Consider the following 19,082-nt stretch of genomic DNA (forward strand, 5'->3'; position numbering starts at 1 on the left):
TTTAAAAATCCATAAAATACAGCATGACATTCTATTTTTCATCGAAATAATAAAAATAGGACTACCTGCGATAAGACGATTTCTAAATAGCCCTATGCAAATACAAGCGAATACAAAACAGATGTAAAAAAAAAAAAATTTTATTCAAAAAATCTTCGCGGACCACCAGTGGTCCGCGGACCAACGATTAAGAAACTATGCTCTATGACACTTAAGTTCGCAGCATTCTTGAATCTGGATATATAATTTGGAATCACCGAATAACCAAATAATTCTTCTTAATCAAAACAGTTCAGAAAAGGTTTTTAAGATATATTTATATTAATATTCCTTCTTGTACCCCAGCGCCTATATTTTAGGAGTGTTGATATATGATTCGATGAGTTCTCGCAGAACTCATCGATTAAATTTGAAGAATAATTCTGTCTCTATTTTATTGTTTATTAGAATAAAAATATAACCTTTTTCCAATTATGGTTCCTAAATATTGCATAATCGTCTGATTAATTAGGCGTATCTTAGTTTAAGCAAAATGGTAAAATATTCAATGTTTAATATCGCAAGATTTTTTCCTTAGAAGTTACGTTGAGGAAAAAGTTTATACGAACTATATATGAACAATTTTATAACTGAAATGTAATTATCAGTGTGTTGTTCAAAACGTCATATAAAACATGTCATCACTTAAAGAAAAGGCAGACATTTGATTCATATTGTGTTCCTTATACATATAACCGCAATATTTATATTATATGTATATTTTTAAAAAAGGCTTTTTTCATTGCTTTGTATTGTGTTTATTTGAGTTATACACATAGATAAAAATAAATGTAAAGCTTTGAAATTAATTAATTTTCTGATAGTTATCGCTCATTATAACAATACATAACGGATGTTTAAAAAAAGTGTAGAAGCGTCGAGCCCAGTACAAAATTATAAACCACTGGAAAGATTCGAAAGTTACTTTTTTTTTAAATTTTCTTAACTTTATTCTATAGCATATAATTCACAAGATAAGTATTTTTGAAAATTATCTCTAAAGATTTACTTTAATAATATACGTTGCTTATTAACATATTTAAATAAAATATAAAACGAAAAGTCATATCTTTTTAATTAATTGCAAAAAAATATTTGCAGCGAGTGTTAATAAATTTAACGCCACAGTTTGGAAAGCTCGATAAAAATCCATTATCATCCCGCAATGAGACAAAACGAGACGGGAATAGTAAACATACTTGAGATGTCTGACAGAAACAAATCCAATCTGCGTAATATTACGATAGCGCGGAACGTATGGTCATCTTAAAAATATATTATAAACACACGCATGCATATAGTAAACCTGGCGAATAAACTGTTTTTATCTCATAAGACGATTTATTGCAGAAAACCGACAAGTGTTTGGCGTACTTCCGTAACTTGATAAGTTAACTGCGTTCTAAACATGTTTGCGTGTAAATTTCTCGAAGTGTTTTGATTATACGATATTAGAGACATTTATATGTAATATACTTATATCAATCAAATTTATTACGCTACACGCAAAATTGTCTCATCAATGAAATATTTTATAATATAAATATTTTACCAATTAAGTTGACAAAAAACGTCGACCATTAGCAAAACTTAAGTGGACAATGATAAACTGCCTATATTGTCAAATATAAAAAAAAACGATTTATGATATTATATTTTATTACATTACATAATTTATCATTTTTTTTGTACTATAGTTAGTTGATCGATCTTAAAATATTTTTTATTCATATATTAATAAAAAAAGATCTAGTAATAGCGGGTCAATATTATGACTACTTGTGAGGTCACGACCGTACTGAAATGTTTTAGAGCCGGTCATTAAAACGCTATAGACCGCATTGTTTCACTTCAAGAAGCTAATAAATGTCAACGTTTTATTTATTAAATTTATAAACACACCATATAACAGGGTGAATTAATGCGCAAATGGCTTTATTTATCAGTATACATATTTTATTTTATATTTACGACGTAAAAGTATTTTATAAGTTTGATTATTATATAAAATATTGATAACGAAACAGATACTTGAATATGAATAATAAAAATTCTACTAGTAAAAAGTGATAATGAGAATATAAGTGAAGAAAATACTAACAATATAATAATAGAAAAAATCTTACTGATATTTAAAAATTAGATTCAGGCGAGAATCACAAAATTTCTTTACAAATAATAAAAATTATAATCTGTATCGTGAATATATGATTAATATTGATATAATCGGAGTATACTGTACATTTCGGAACAATTTAGCGAATCATATCCTAATGCTCATAAAAGAAAGACGCTGGGATACAAAAACGGGCAATAACCAAATATCCTCATATAAAGGTATCTCAATAAGCTTCTCTGATTTTTTTCAATTAAGAGGGAGTATTTGGTTACTCAAGGAGTCCAAATTGTAGATTCAAGAATGCCGCAAACTATGGTGTCATAGAGGGCATGTTAAAGTGAATGATGTTACTAATAAATCTTGGAAAATATTTCGCAGATGCTGCTCACTTGTAGAGAGAACCTCTACTTGCTCTCAAAAGTGATTTCGAGATCTTTAGTGAAAGTTTTACTAGATAAAATGTTCATACTGAGGTCGTAAAGATATTCTGATGATGAATCAAGTCAAGAAAATTATATAATATGAAATTTTCTAACACAAAAAGCTAATGTTTGACAGAAAACCATCTAAGAATTACGCCTCATTTCCTTTACGAGCAATCACCTCTAGGACACGCGCTTAAGGACAAACACTGACGCCTTCCAGAAGGAGATATTCATAAGAGTCATTTTGTAGGAAAACGCTTCAATTGTTTGCTTAATATTTTTTTGTAGATTTTCATAAATATATGACCTATATTGATAGTATTTTTATTTTCAACTTAACCGTGATTTTGCTTTGAATTTTTATTTTTTAAATGTAATTAATTGTATTTTAAAATATATATATTTTCTATTTATGTAAATTTATATCTATTATGTGTCTGTAATTTATTAATTTTTAAAATGTTTTTAATTCCATTTTTAAATAATGTATCATACGTGTAATATTGTTATCGACCTTTGCTAAACTCGCCAGAGTATGCCGATATGCTGCAGTTTCCCGATAATAACCGTTATTGCAGCGCAGATAGAAACAAAAACAACACACAATCTTATTTTCGTGTGACGTTTACGACTTTCTTCTTGTGATTCGTTTCTAGCACGCACAAATGTATGTGTGTGAAAATTGGAAGCTGTGGCGTACACTGGACACTATAATTTTTGATGCACAATTTGTTACCATTTTTATGAATTGAGGAGACTTTTGTATGATACATTGAAAAATATCAGGAAATGAGGACGTCTTAAGAATCAGATAAAAATACGATTAAGAAGAACGAGATACGTTTATTTTATATTATATTATTTTCCATAATATTAATAATATTTTCTTGAGATTTCTTGGTATTATCTGTCCATTTTTAAAACGATTCAACTTGTAAATAATACATATAATAAACAAATATCTAATTACCAAGCCATGATTTATATATTATGCAAAAACATTAAGAAATTATATCAAACATTCTTAAGGACACAAGGTAAGCTAGATATTTTAATACTGTATTATAAAATATATTTCTTTTATTGCAGTAAGGCAAACAGTTGTAATTTATAATTTCCATATACGATTATTTATTGTTTAATTAGCACGCCTTTTATGAGATATTGCGGCACAATCAAACCCCAATCAAAGAGAAATAAGCACCATATAAACGATTCATCTCGCCGTGAAATGTCGCAGGCGCCAGCCATCGTGCTCGATGACGGCAATTATGAAGCCATTTATTATCTGACCATCGTCCGATTTATTAACGCGAATTAAAATAATCGATCCGGACCAACCGCGAGAGATACCGATCGAATAATTTACAATGGGTCCCCGTTTTCTGCGCTCTAAGTATCGGTAGATACAAGGATTGCCTTGGAGATTAACGACGGATGCCGAGCATTCCTGTCGCGATTGATTTATGCAAAAAAATATATATACCATCTGCCGAGTGGCAAATACAAATTCGTGCCAATTATCGATTCAGAAATTCGGACTCTCGCCCGCTTAATTAATTAGTTAATTAAAAATAGGGACCGCTGAGGGCTTCCGAAGAGGAAGTCAAACGATTACGAAAGTGTCACTCATATTTGTGTCCAGTTAAAATTGAAAGATAACGATGGGTCTTGTCTTTATTATTTTTATCGAAACTTAACGCTGAAGACCGGCAGCTATGTTAAAAAATAATAAATTATATTTGGAGAAACACCAAAAGGCAATTGACATTTTTGTCAAGAATATTTTTTACAATGATACGCTTAGTATAAAAAATCATGAGATATTTCAGTTCGATTTACTGACTGTTCAAAAATGTATGTCACATTGGAGAATCTAATTGATTAATTAAATATATAGATAAACATTTGAGAAACTTGATATACATACATACGGTTGCAGTGGGAAGCACGTTTTGAATAAATGATAAATCCGTCACGACGGAACCATTCACTCGATCCAATGACCGCTGCATGGATCAAACGGATCTCTTAACATTCTCTAGCGATATGGAACCACTCGAGATAGATCTGGTTCAGAACTGATCAATGAGCCGATGAACGAATTTGCAAATTGAATCCATTGATATACGATGAATAATATGATATATTATAAAATATAATTCCAGGTAGCATTCAATTTCAAAACGTGTGATTTAGAGGTAGCCTATTGTGTTATATAAATATAGGGAAGGGCTCACCTGGTTTATGGGCGTATAAAAAAAGTGGTTCAGGTGTTGTTTCAGGGTTTTAAAATAACACCATTCTTGACCCAAACTAGTCGTGTCTATATTTTTCTTTGATTTATGTTCGTAATTGGAATTATTATTTTATATGGTTTTAATTTTGCTTCTGTTGTTAAGGATGACTTTGAATAATAAACAAACATTGGCGTGAATGACTTCAAAAAGGGATCAGCGTAAAGTGGAGCTACAATATCTCAAATTACCCTGTTTGGTTTCACTTCAATGTCGGAGCAAAAGTGTTTTTTTTGGGTGGTTTGTGTTCTTTCAAACTTTTTATATGTAAGAGACGATGATGTAAATAAATTTGGGTTTATAACTTTCTTTTTCACCTGTATAATACTAATAATAATAATAATAAAAATTGTTGAAGCATTTGCTTTATAAATTATACATTTAAAATATCCGGTACATAATTTTACTATGAATTTTTAATTTTATAAAAATATATTTTGCGTAAACTGATATGTTGAACTAATGGTGTAACTATTATGTTACAAATATTTTTTTTTGTTCTCGTTTCATTCCCAATGTCAGTCGAAATTACTTTGCATAAACCGCACAAGCAAATAAACACTTCAGCAGTTATTCGCCTTACTTTGGATTACTAAGTTCAATGTCCTTAATTTTTCTTGGAAATATTTTTATCATTCATAAACCCTTCGTTTGTATGATATATAGCATTCTCGTCAAAAGCCTTCTTCGACGTTTTTACCACTTCACTTCCCCTTATTGAAATTGGTTGTCGCGTCATTTTAAATATTTAAAAGTCGTCGAGAGCGACAAAATGCGTTTTAATTACTTGTCTGACAAATACAAACTACACGTCCAATATAACTGACATGCTTGACATAACAGTAGTATAAAATATCAACCAAGGAACTGTATCGAAAACGATTGTCGTTATTTATATTTATGCAGAGAGAAGTTAAGTACGATAACTTAATTTGCCCTTCATATAAAAAAATAAAATAAAACTACTGATTTTTTTAAATCTTTAGTCATTGTTAGTTATCACTTGGGTCTAGAAATGTACTAAAGAAAATTCACCAATAATTTGTAATATATAATACCAAGTCATGATACTATTTTTTGAAGCACAGTTACTTTAGATTGATTTACAGAATTAAAGTAATTAATTTATCATCAAAGGCTACTTTTAAATACCCTATCGGTTACGTCCGACTCCTTTGGAGCAAATTAGATAATTTAAACCAATAAATTTCAATTAATGAAGCATTATTTTTGTTGGAAATGCGAACCAATTAAAACTTTTTGCGGCAACTGCGGAATTCCCTTTATTTTTATATATGCACAAGAAGGCGCCGGTGGGTTTCTTCGGCTTGAAAATGATTTTGGTTGACATAAACGATATCGATGCGGTCATGTTGGGAGGTAGGGGCCAGAGCGGAGGTGCCGTTGGGTTCAGGTACTCTTGGGGCAGGTAGTTGTCGAACAGACAAAGGCCGCCGCGGTAGAGGGCGCTAATTCTGGCCTCGCTGTGTCAACACACTGACACCGCGATGGTTGCCAAACGCTTATTTATTATTACTAAAGACAAAAAAGTCTGAGAAAATATAAAAAATATAGCAGATTTCAATGTCACAAAATGTAGCAAAATCATAAATAATTTACTATTTTTTATTTTATTAGTAAAACTATTTTATGATACTTCCATAACTATTGTTACATTATAAAGTCAATCCGCTAAATCAAATCACAATTTAAAATGTCGCATAAACAATAGATACTGCTTATGCTATTAGCATTCTTTTTTATAAATATTAAAAATATGTATTCTGTGTTACTCGGACTTTTTGTAATTGAGAACTAAAACATAAAAAGCTACAATGATTTGAATTAATTAAAATTGTTCTTTATTGTATCAGAAAGTTGGAATAGCGTCGTCCGTAAGGCTTAGACTGATAACCGAGAAGCTACGGGTTCGAGTCATGACAGCAGACTCAAATTTTTATTTATAAAAATGCGCAACTATTTCACAGCTACAAATTATAATACATATACTAATTTAAAATTAAATATATAGATGTCACCGATTCACAGACTTACACAGTTGATACAGATTTACTCTTTTGTAATGTATTGGATTTAGAGTTGTTAAGTTTCAACGAAAGATTAAAAATAGTAATAATTATAATAATTTAAGCAATTACTATTGTAATGCATCATTTTTTGTTTTGTTGTCTAAGGTTAAAAATCTTAGGAGGGTCCACTCTAGATCAAGCTACATTTATTTATATATTGTAAATATTTGATTTCAACATGACAGGCGTTGGTCCAATGCGTCAAAACGGGGTAAATACAACCAACGACTACTAAGTAAGTAGTGAGACAGCAGACTGAAATAAAAGTCTGTAAAACAGTGACATATATGCGGACCTTGTTCAATTTTATCTTAATTATTCATCTGTAAGATTGAAAAAATCTAGGAAATCTTAACATGTGGTGATCGATCAGAATTATAATTATATAATAATCATTAATTCAGATCATACAGACACGACATAAATCGACAATCACAAAAGTCCATCTGGAATTTAAACTCAGTACAGAGTTATACCACCCTAAATTATCTTAATGACTAAAAGGGATTATCTCTGAAATTTATTTATAGTCATTGCGAAAGTAAGTTTTATCAGAAATAGAAATATTTTAAAGTTAAAATGCAATTTTACTTATTTTTATTTTACGTTGTAACCTGACAGGCCTGAACCCAATGCGTTACAACAGAGTAAATTAGTTCCAACTGGGCAAGTCAATTAGATACAATTAATTATTAAAACACCATATTAAAAGTATGGAAATCAGTTACATATATATAATTAATTTTAGACAAATATATATTATAATTGACAATCAATAGTGGCTGGTTTTTATTAATAGAACATTTTATAAATAAAAATTCGAGTCTGCTTCATGGACTCGAACCCGTGGTCTCTGGTTTATTAGTCCAGCAACTTTCGGATTATGCTATTCCGGCCTTATAAATGAAAACATTTCAAATTAGTTTGTAGCCTGAATTATATTTATTAGCAATGTTTTGACATCATAATAGAAGCTCAAGAGTCTTAAGAAATAAATTTAGTGGCGGTATTCTTAATGGTTTTATAAAATTAAAAAACTGTAATTATTATTTTATTATAATAAACTTTTACCAAAATAAAAAAGGTTGGGAATAACTAATTAGCTTACACTATAAGCTCGCCTGATTTATTTATTCAATTTTAGTGTCAAAGTTTAATTTAAATTGCTAAGATAATTTTTGCACAACATTAGATAAAATACATAATAGTAATAACATTATCTATACGAAATGTAATGTAGGCATTTTTTTATTAACTCAATTTAGCTAAAATCCAAATGCTCTAAGAATTACAGATTTAATAATAAAAAATGCTGTAAAAATATACTCTAAGGTTACTATAAGAATGAATTACTAGCCATGTACAGTTACGTCTCTCATAAGGTTCGAATTAATTTCGTTATTGCAGTCTCCGGCAATATATGATTAATTTGGGCTTAAAAAGTATTATTTGTTTTTTATCCTGTAATTATTAATTTAATTTCTTAAAATTACAAATACATAAGATCAGAGTAATGGCATCTAATAAACTTGAATTAAATGTATTTGAAGATCTATTTATGTTTAGCTTATCAACTATTAGTAAATTATTTGTTCAATAATATTTAAATATATTAGATGTATTGCCTAACTTCAACTCAATTTGTAAAGTCTTACAAATCATACAGTCAATCAGATAGAAGGTCAGTGAGTAAGAACAAGATATATATTTGAGTTAAAAGAAACGTGACGAACAATGAAGCGAGGAGGATTACAATATGTTCAATTGCAAATACATATTTTATATACACGTTGTAAAAATTTGTTCTGCGAAGGGTAAAGAAAGAATATTTTCAAGACAGCGAACAACGAATTTTTACGGCCCTTGGTTTGAGTTTCGTCTGTCGGCGAATGACAGTTCTCACAGTGTTTGTTGATTTTTCAATATTTTTTCTTTATGGCCAACTCGAGAAAGAGACTCTCTTTGTTTGCCTACTGCTTACGCGGTTATTCCTTAATATTTTTTTTTCGATTTTCGGTTTTGTTTGATGCCGCCTAGAAACGCCGAAACCTGAAATGAGGCGATCAGTTCTGAAACAAACAATACCAAAACGGGACCGGTGCCCTAAGAACGCACATCCTCACACTACGGGGATTTTATATAATATATTAATTTTATAATAATATAAAAAAAAAAAATATAATTAATTTGTATTATTTTAAACCTAATATAAAATACAACAATATTTATAGGATCAGATTAATGCTCTTTAAAGTGAATTATGTATTATAAAAAAATATATTACTTTATATTGCAATACTAGCGAAATATAAATAATTAAATATTGAATGTTTCGTCACAAAATATATTATCAAGCCACATTTAAAATTATTAAGTATCACTTGGTAAAGTTACTTTTAGAATTATGGTTAAAGCATGTATATTTCTTTTACTCCTTGTTATAATAAATAAATAATAATTGGTGGCGCATTAAAAAGTAGCCCATACTATATTTTTTCTAACGAATTTCAAGATTAAACTATTTTAATTTCCAGTTTTGTATTTAATCATTTTTTTCAAAATACAATATTATGGGGTATCATTATTGTAACTAAAAACCACTTTATATCACTATATCAATCAATCATTTCAAGGGACTACGCCAATCAATATAGTTAGTGTTTTCCTCATTTTAGCTCTGCTAATCAGTGGCGTACTTCCAAGAACTTATTACTGTCCATACTATAATTTATAGTATATTTTTATAAGCATGTTAATCAATTGATCTGATTCAAATATTTTTAGAATATGTGATATGATTCTAGTGTGCGGGACGTCATTGTTATATATTATTGAAACAATGCCTTTAGGACTTCGTATGCTATGATTTTTATATCTCTAAAGATTTTTTTAAAAATTGCCACTATCAAATTTTGTAGAATGTCAGGTATCTTATACTAATGAAATCTTATTGTATCTGAGATTAGAAATCTTATTAAAACTATCCAACCCATTAGGTATTATCAGATTATACATATGATGACGATGATATAATTTTACATTTATTTTCGGAGACATCTTTTCTCAAATTGAGAAATACTGACACGCAGGTGTCGTGCGTAGCGTGGTAGCTGTTAACATAATCAATTATAACACGTCTAATATGCTACATATATAGATAGGCAGCATTGAGCAACGTCGGTAAACGTCTCTCTCGGTAAAAACCAGCACAGTATATGTCGTGTATAATCATTGCATTTTCACAAATTCACGCCGAAACGGATCAAAGCGTCACGCGACGTCCCGTCTTTATCGCCGAGCATTGTCATGCAAATCTCTGACCGGCCACAAGCCACAAAGGCTTTCGTAACAACTTCTTCTTGATTTGTTGCGCGCATGATGGCCGCCCGTCAAATTTTACTGCCGCGTTGTAAATACCACCGCTACTGTGGACTTTACTGGCGGACTACTAACAATATTTATAGTCGCTCTTTTTTGTGCGCGCCTGCTATAAAATCGCCTTTTACCGGCTGAAATGTAAAAATGTGTGCTCCCAAACACTAATCTCGAATGAGCGATTGCTCTCGGTGGGTCGACGCTTCGTATATCAATAATATTTTATGGCGTTGGAATAAATTTGTTATGGTCAAAGGATAGTTATAATATGCTACAAATCTGATGTGAAATCCGGTGTTATGTGATGGATTTGTTGAGTTTGTGTTATTGATCTATGTTCTATGAAGTTTAAAGGTTATTCAAAATTTAACATTTATATAGTAGATACAACAACAACATAATTGCGAATGCGGTGATTCCAGCTATTGTATTTATGTGCTTCAGAAACATTTCCACAAATCTTTATTTATGAACTATAATAAAAAATTCAACAGTAATATTTTTATATATATTTAGGATAGATTTATATTTTTTAAAACTAATAATATATAATAAATAAATCATATTTTTTATCGTTAATAAATAATTAAACTTTCTGTTAATTTATACTAATTTTATATACTCTTCGTTAATTTTTTCAACGGATGCAATACTAGTTTCTGCATCTCATTGCAAATTCGCTCATATCTTACGTACAATCTATTTTTTCAATGCCAGAGAGTAATTACTATAACTAATCTGTTTTAAAAAAAATTAGCATATGTTTAATCGTACCAATGGATTATAATATACAAAAAAAGTATAAAAAAGTTTCATTTTTATTTAATTAGAATTTAGTAAGAATCAAATTTATTTAGCATATTAAATATTAAGTAATTTTACTATTGTGTTTTTTATGTATTACTTAAACTATATATATACTATTTTATTATATATTTTTTAGAATGTGTGTATAATGTGTGTTTGTATGCGGCAACGTGGCTCCGCGTCAGAACGTTTCCAATTAGCGCGAGATTACCAAACAGAGATGCTGGGTTTCGATATTTATGGAGGCTACCGTATTTGGTTTGTGCGGCTGGTCCCTCTCAACCCCCATAAAGTTCGGAGGGAGTTTTTGATTCTTACATTTTTATGTCTTAATTGTGTATAAACAATGGGGAGAGTCAGTCTGTGCCGGCAGTATCCTCTGGGGTGGCGACTGAATGAATAAAGCAAATTTGCACTGGCCGCTGAAAATTGTATTCGCAATTCGAGTATACTCTGATAATTGAAATATTTATATATTTTAATATCCGATTTATAATTTGTAATAATTTTAGACTCAATCGTAATACTTCTATATAAATTGTGGAAGGCCTTTTAATTTAACAAATATATTATTTAAATTGAAAGTGGACTTCAAAAGTGTCACAATACATTAATAATGATCAATTTATTGGTTATTATTAAAAATGGATTTGAGCTAATAATTATATATGCATTTTAAAACGATTATAATTAATATTTTTATTACACCTACATATACCGTTTTTATAAATATTTTTATTAATTTAATGACGCAAGTTACAAAATAAACATTAAATCTTTACAAAAAATATCGAAGTGTTAATTAATCGTGTTTACAATATAAAATTATTATTATTTTATTTACCTATATGCGAGTCGAATTAAAAGAAACCAAAATTAAATATAAAAGATGAAGTCATTCAATAGCAATGCCGCTTCAAGAGGAAATCTATTATACATTTTTATAACTGTAAGTTAAAAAAACAACCTTCTGGCAATAGGTTCAATTCGATTTTTAATTCTATATATTCTTATATGCACATTGTAATTTATGCGTATTTTATATTGATATAATAAATTTAAGCATTACACGACCAGTTCCCTTTTAAGGACGCGATAGAGATTACCAGAGTAGCAGTTATTTAAGATTAGTCTAACATATATGTATAAGAATAACCTTGTATTAGCAGTTTTGAAATTAAATAAATAATACTTTTTACTATTTTTAATGCGTGGATTAACTATTGTTTTAATCATTTATACCATACATTGTAAGAGGCAATGTCGGCTGTAGGTGTGATGCTGCAAAGGAGCCGGTGATTTGCAATCTTAACGCGATCTCAGATACATTCCGATCACGCAGATCCTACCGTCACGGTATGCGGTCCCTGGACCTCTGATCGGAGGGACCTCAGAGCTGAGTCGGTCTTTTCTCGGGGTCATATTTATTACGCGGTAAGTAAGAACACGGTTTCTTCCGTCTATGGTGTGTTTCCAATACTCTGGACACACGTGCCAAGAGTACAGCGACAGGGCTGGTTCTTAAATATTTTAAATAATTAGCATTATCTCTCTAAATATATTTTTTAATATAGAACATATTATAGATATATATTTTTATATAAAAAAATATGTTTTACTCAAGTTTTCTTAGCCACCGTAGCACACAGCGCCTGTCGGCTTTGTACTTGTAAACGGTACCGACAATTGGAATTCCACATTCCGCAGAGATAAGGATGGACCCCGAGCGGGTCGCCGCGCTGGGGTCTCGATCAAATTAAGGTCAAAACCGGGCTCGTTTAGGGTCCGAAACTTCGCGGGAATATGTTAATTCCGCCTTTGCGCTTGCGCCGATGCTCGTAGCGTTCTTTTACAATTTTGGACCACTGGACCCCTTTCATAATTAACATGAATAAAAATAATAGTTCTAAATACAATAAAATCAGCCGTTAAAAATAATAATAGCTACAGATAAAATTAGTCGTTAAGACTTTCTCTAATAGATAACCCTTGCGAAATCACTTTTGTTTTGAGTCATCACTAAAAAAAATGGTGAGCCAGTTGACCACAAACAGATAAGAACTTTTTTATATTTAAAAACCTGTTCTTATCTATCTATTATTAGTTATCTATTGAAAATATCTATAACGCATTTTAAAATAGATCTGAACTCGTTTCATATTTAAGATACAAAAAACAATTGTTTGCTTAACTTATTGGGACTTGCTCATCTGTTATATGTTTAGATATATACATAAAAAAATCCCTTAAATTGTAATAAATATAACTTTGAGTAAAGCTTAGTGCGTTGTAAAATATGTCAGTTATGCATAAATCGGGCTAGTATTAAATGTCATAGAGCCATTATTAATATGTGTGAATACTGTTGGTTTTAAGCAACAATGGTACAACTGATTAGAAACGCCACTGTTGGTGAATTACCTGACGACACCTTCATAGCGTATCAGTACCGAAATCACTTTTGTTTTTCACATTCCTCTGACGAACAAGGACAAAAGGACTGCGGGAAACTGACTTGGCGCCGGCTGCCCAGAATTTTATCGCCTGTTCAAGGAGGAGTGTAAATGAAATCTTATTTTTTTTCTAACGATTGGTAGTATTTTTTATTCCATGTGCCGGCGCCTGCAGCTCGTCTTACAAGAGACCCGTCTAGCTGAGGACATGTTTTTTCATACACTGATCTTCCGGCGGCTCGGGCATAAGGTCTCTTTGACTGTGTATTTAGAGGTCTCACAATGATCGTTCACGCACAAACCGGTGCTTGACAATTCTTAGGACTTTAGGATTTAAGTCAATGAAAGGCGACGTCTCGGCTTGAGATCGGGAGGATTTGAGGATTAGCCTATTTCGACCCGTATCAATGTTATGCCCCTAATTTATTTATAATAAAAATATTAAAAATATATATCCGACACAATTTCACAATCACGCTTCGCGAAAGCTGTTATTAATATTAAAAAAAATATGCGACGAGTGATCGAGTCGATAAAGAGAGATCAGATCGTTGAAAAGATAGCGCTTAAAAGTGCATATTGAATAAAACTTAATCGATTTAATCTTTTAGTGTTTTTCGCTCTCAGCGGACCTTTGTCGATCCGTTATCTCGTATGTTAACAAGCCTTATTGGGGACCCTTTTCTTGATTTTATTTTTACTCAAATTATTTTGTAATCATTTATCATTCATTATAATACGTTCGCACACATACGAAATATATTTTTACACGATTAAGATTGCTCTACGCGAGAAATAAATGGTAACCGATATCAGGTCGTTAAAAATAAACGCTAATGGAAATATTTCGGTTGGCTAATTTGAGACCCTTGAATATTATTTAAATAACCGGCATCAAACTGTGTGAATATAGTTTATCTCGTCGTTTATTGAATGAAAAGGAAATTGGTATTGATTTTTCACATTTAGATAATTGAAACATTCGCATTGATATTGGTTTAAAATATGTATAAAAAATCATATAAAGACGTATGTGTACGTTTGTGTGTTTATGACCACACACGAATCGAGAAATATGAACGTTGCAGTTCACAGCTATACATCATATGGACGTTTCAAATATTATTATTTGTCAAAATATTTAGAGTGACCCTCTTCAAGCGTCGTGAGATTTTTGCAAAAAAATGTAGGTACTAATATTGGAATTGCAAACATCTGTATCTAACAATATAATAATTATAAAAGTCACTACTACAGTGTGATAACTGTTAATATGTATTTATATAAATGTCTTACATTATTTGATATATATTAGATTTTATCCTAGGTAGTAAAAAGTGTGATTTTGAAACAATAATATAAAAAATGACCACAACAGCCGCAGTAAACTATACGATATATTGAATATAAATACATTTTTCACTATAAATTATTTTAGTGCTTCTATTATATTTTTTAATATGTGAAAATTAATTGGAAATGTTTTTTCTTGTAGCGCATATACTATAAACAGATTATGAAATTTCTTTTATCAGTTCTTTTTTAAGGCGCATACAGATTGTTTACGAATATGAGTGTTTTTATATACTTACTTGGTATCATGTCGCAATCTAGGTGGTGCCTTGAGTTGACGAGAAGTGCGGGCTGCACCAAGTGTGGAGCGCGCAGCCTCCCGGCCGCCTCCGTGCCCCCTGTGGGCCCCACACTCACCCCCGCACTCGCAACGCTCGCCATCACCATTCAACGTCTTTGCGCTATCGACGGGCTAACAGCGAGTGACGCCTCCGCCCATCCGCGCCCCCAACTCACAACACCTATCTATATCTCTGGACGATATTTGGCAACGAGACCTGAAAACCAACAAATAATTAAGAAAACTCATGTTAAAATATACATTGAATAATAAAATGCATCGATTGAGATCGACCAGTCGACTGCGAAGCTATTTATCGTCACCCGCGTTTCAATATGTAAAAGTAACAGCATAAATTTGAAAATAATAATATTGAACCATGACATAATCGGAGATGAAAAGTCAGGTCACACTATAGTGATAGAAATTATAATTTTTGATTAATTTTTTTTATAAAACGGCATGATATATCTATAATATATAATAGACTGTGCAACTATATTTTTTTAATTTGTTATGCTACATATTTATTTAAAAAAATATGTTTAGATATAGTTTGTTGAGAAATAGGAAGATAGGAAATTATTTTATTTATAAGAAATATGAAAGTAAAAATATTAAAATAAATACGTTATTAAATATAAATAGCTAAATACTATTGGCTTTTACAAAAATATAAATCTAATCTAAGTATAGATTTTATATTCATGTTATAGAAGTCTAACTGTCAATTATTTAGAATAATTATAAACATACGAAAATATATTTTTTACATATCATATATATCTATTGAATATTCTTAAATTGTTGCTTTTAAGAGATACAGAAACTCTTATCCGAAAATTCCTTATCAAGACTATCATAATATGAAACAGGTGAATTTTTTCGATAGGTATAAATTAAAAAATAGGATTATGTCTAATAACTTTAGATTGCTAAATATAAAAAAGATTGAATCGTGTAGATTTAGGTTTATTTTTTTATTTAAAAATACGTATAAACTCTTTCATTATTCCTAGGAGTAAAAATTTATAATACTTCACATTGACCAAGATGAAGAATCATGCTGGTTATGAAATCTAGCCGAGTTATTTATAATATCATTTCTTGGAAAAGTTTGATGAAATTCTGATTAAATTAGATAAATATTTTTTTGGAAAATGATAACTTCTGCAATATTATTTCCATCTAAACCTACATAAAAAATACGTATCTTAGACTATTTATTTAAGTGACATTGATATAAGATTTAAAAACTAAAATATTATCTAGTATATATATTTTTTTTCAAATACATAAATGTATAGTTATCTGTATTTATTTTTTATGTATACTATCTGTATTTAGGTAAAGAAAAAGTTATAAAAAAACCTTTTGTGTTTTTTTAGAATATGGCAAATATCATTGTAATAGCCGTTATATTTTTTCTTCTAGTTTTATGGCAACTGTTTGGCGGCTTCATTGTCATACTTGCAGATAAAGAAAGTAGTTAAAAATGTAAGTATGTCCATTCTAGGTATAATAGTTAAATAATAAATGCTCTTATATACAATTAAATATATTTTGAAAAGTATAGATATGTAAATGTCATATAACATAAAATATTATTGCCGTTTTAAGAAGTTATTATTATGATCACAAAAATATAATGTTAAACGACAAGTTACTGTATTGTAATACCAAGTTTATTAATGTATTTTAAAGCAATAATAACATATAACATAAAATTAAATCTAAGTAGCATAATATATGAATGCCGTTTTATTTAAAAATACGATTAGCATACAATATTAATTAATTTTATATAATGTTAAACGACAGGTTTTTTTATTGTTGTATCAGGATTACCGATATATTTTCAAGCAACATATGTTATAATCTTATTTTTATATTTTAATATAATTGTGTATGGAAGTTGAATTTAAATATTAAAATATCATTTTTAATACAAATATGATAGAATGAAAATTGAATAGCAAGATACGTCGTTATAATGTTCAAGTATAAAAAACAAATACTCACTTATAATAAAGGCACTGAATAACAATCCCAAATCAACAAATGATATCACAGATATATTTTTTCTTTTAGTTATCAATTATTTTCTATAACAACGCGTCAGTTCCGTGTCATTTAATAACAGCAACAATAACGGAGCACCATGTGTTTGTTTATTATTATTATATTTACGATGTGTGTTTTATCGATCGCCGTGTGTCACGCGCGTTGTCGAAGCGATCGTCGCGCACGTCTCGCTCGACCGGTGCCACGACCCAAACTGAAAGCTCTCGCCGCTCGCGTGCCGTCGGCGCGGCGCCACTCCCACTCTTGGCACGCCATTGGTTGAGCGGCCAATAGCCACGCCCCTCGGCGCATCGGTTGGCTTGGGAGGGTAGGCTTCGGTGACAAAATGGCCGACGTGCGCAGACGAGTATTTTTCGATGGAAATCCAGGGGAAAATTCAAAGGCTTCGATTCGTGTAGTGGTGAGTGGATTGTATGGACGGATGGGGTCTAGACGGAGTGTATTTTATATTCGGACATGATTAAATCATTCATTTTAATTGTACTTTAACTACGATATATATATATACATATATAAATGTGTAATAAAATAATGTGACTTTTCACATATGTGTTTGAAAATGTGGTATTGCTATGAATAAAATTAGTTCTCTTTTGTGATAACAAATGTTTTGATAAAAATAAATGTAATTGAAGTATTTACTAAAATTAACTCCTATAAATAAATTTTTTCAAGTATAGATTTTCATTTGTATATTATTTATTTGTTGTATTTATAAAAAAACGGAATTAAATAACGCGAAGTGCTGAATTGATAATACACAGTCGTGGGTTCGATTCCTGCATCATAATCGATTTCTTAATCAGGGACATTGGGGAGGGGGGGAGGGGTCAGGTGGGGGAATTTGTCTCCTCTTTAACTTGGTCAGAAAAATGTAATTTAATAAATTCGAAATATTAAAAAACGACCACTGATTTATTTATTTAAATTTTTTAATTTATGTAGTTAATGAAGCTAAATTTTCACTAAACATATATAATATAAACATAAACAGAAAATAAAAAAGACTTAATATTATAATTTATTTCTTAACGTACAAATGTGTTTCTTTATTCCATTTAGGGAACCCGCTACGGTTTTATTTTTGCGAATTGTTCTAGGAATATAAGTACAAATTTACATCTCCGTACATAATTCTCCTAGCCGTACACGTTTTATTATACTTAACTATTCCTAAACTCACATCTTTATTTATTATTAAATATTTATTAAAATACTTCATATTCAATTTCCCTACAATCATCGCCCTACTTTGTACTGACAGGCCAATTTTTGCCCCACCACCCTAGAAAAAGCTGAAATCACGTCCCTGATTCTAAACCAGAAATTTGCGGGTAATCATTCAAAGAAAATATAAAAAAAAAAACAATAAATATTTTATAAAATATGTTATTACAGTGAAATCATATCGGAATACATTTTCACCAGTATATATATATTTTACCAGTGAAAATATAATTATATATATAATATAAATATAATCTGGCACATGCTAGTAAAATTATATGATTCTATCTTTTTCTTATTTAGTAATACATTTACGTACTTATCATTATTTATTTACATGCGATGTATAAATGCTACAATGAATGTGTATTTTTCGGTAGTCATATTTTCATTAGTGAAGTCCAAATATAATTTTAGCAGTAGATATATATTTCTATTAGCAAAAATATAATTTAACTTATACGCGCAAGTGAAATTATATGCAGTTTTAAAATGTCTATGAAACTCAATTTGACAGTTGCAAAACGCACAT

At 30.1% G+C, this 19,082-nt stretch overlaps 1 protein-coding gene across 4 annotated transcripts in view; it reads right to left on the bottom strand.

The window, feature by feature from the left end:
- Positions 1-17,566, bottom strand: part of tup (LIM1_Isl and LIM2_Isl domain-containing protein tup) — a 39,481-nt gene extending 21,915 nt beyond the window's left edge. For 3 of the 4 annotated variants that reach the window (XM_088193284.1, XM_088193283.1, XM_088193281.1), the window contains exons 1-2: positions 17,261-17,566; positions 15,198-15,455 (exon numbers count right to left, since the gene is read on the bottom strand). In XM_088193284.1, the coding sequence (XP_088049410.1) occupies positions 15,198-15,345 (148 nt within the window). In that variant the 5' untranslated portion in view covers positions 15,346-15,455; positions 17,261-17,566. The remainder of the gene's footprint in view (positions 1-15,197; positions 15,456-17,260) is intronic. The other variant, XM_088193282.1, reaches the window with a different exon arrangement.
- Between the last annotated feature and the right edge of the window lie 1,516 nt (positions 17,567-19,082).

Source organism: Plectrocnemia conspersa, unplaced genomic scaffold (assembly GCF_051122295.1).
Source record: "Plectrocnemia conspersa isolate PC_06_02 unplaced genomic scaffold, ASM5112229v1 ptg000009l, whole genome shotgun sequence".
In the NCBI taxonomy this organism is placed as follows: Eukaryota; Metazoa; Arthropoda; class Insecta; order Trichoptera; family Polycentropodidae; genus Plectrocnemia; species Plectrocnemia conspersa.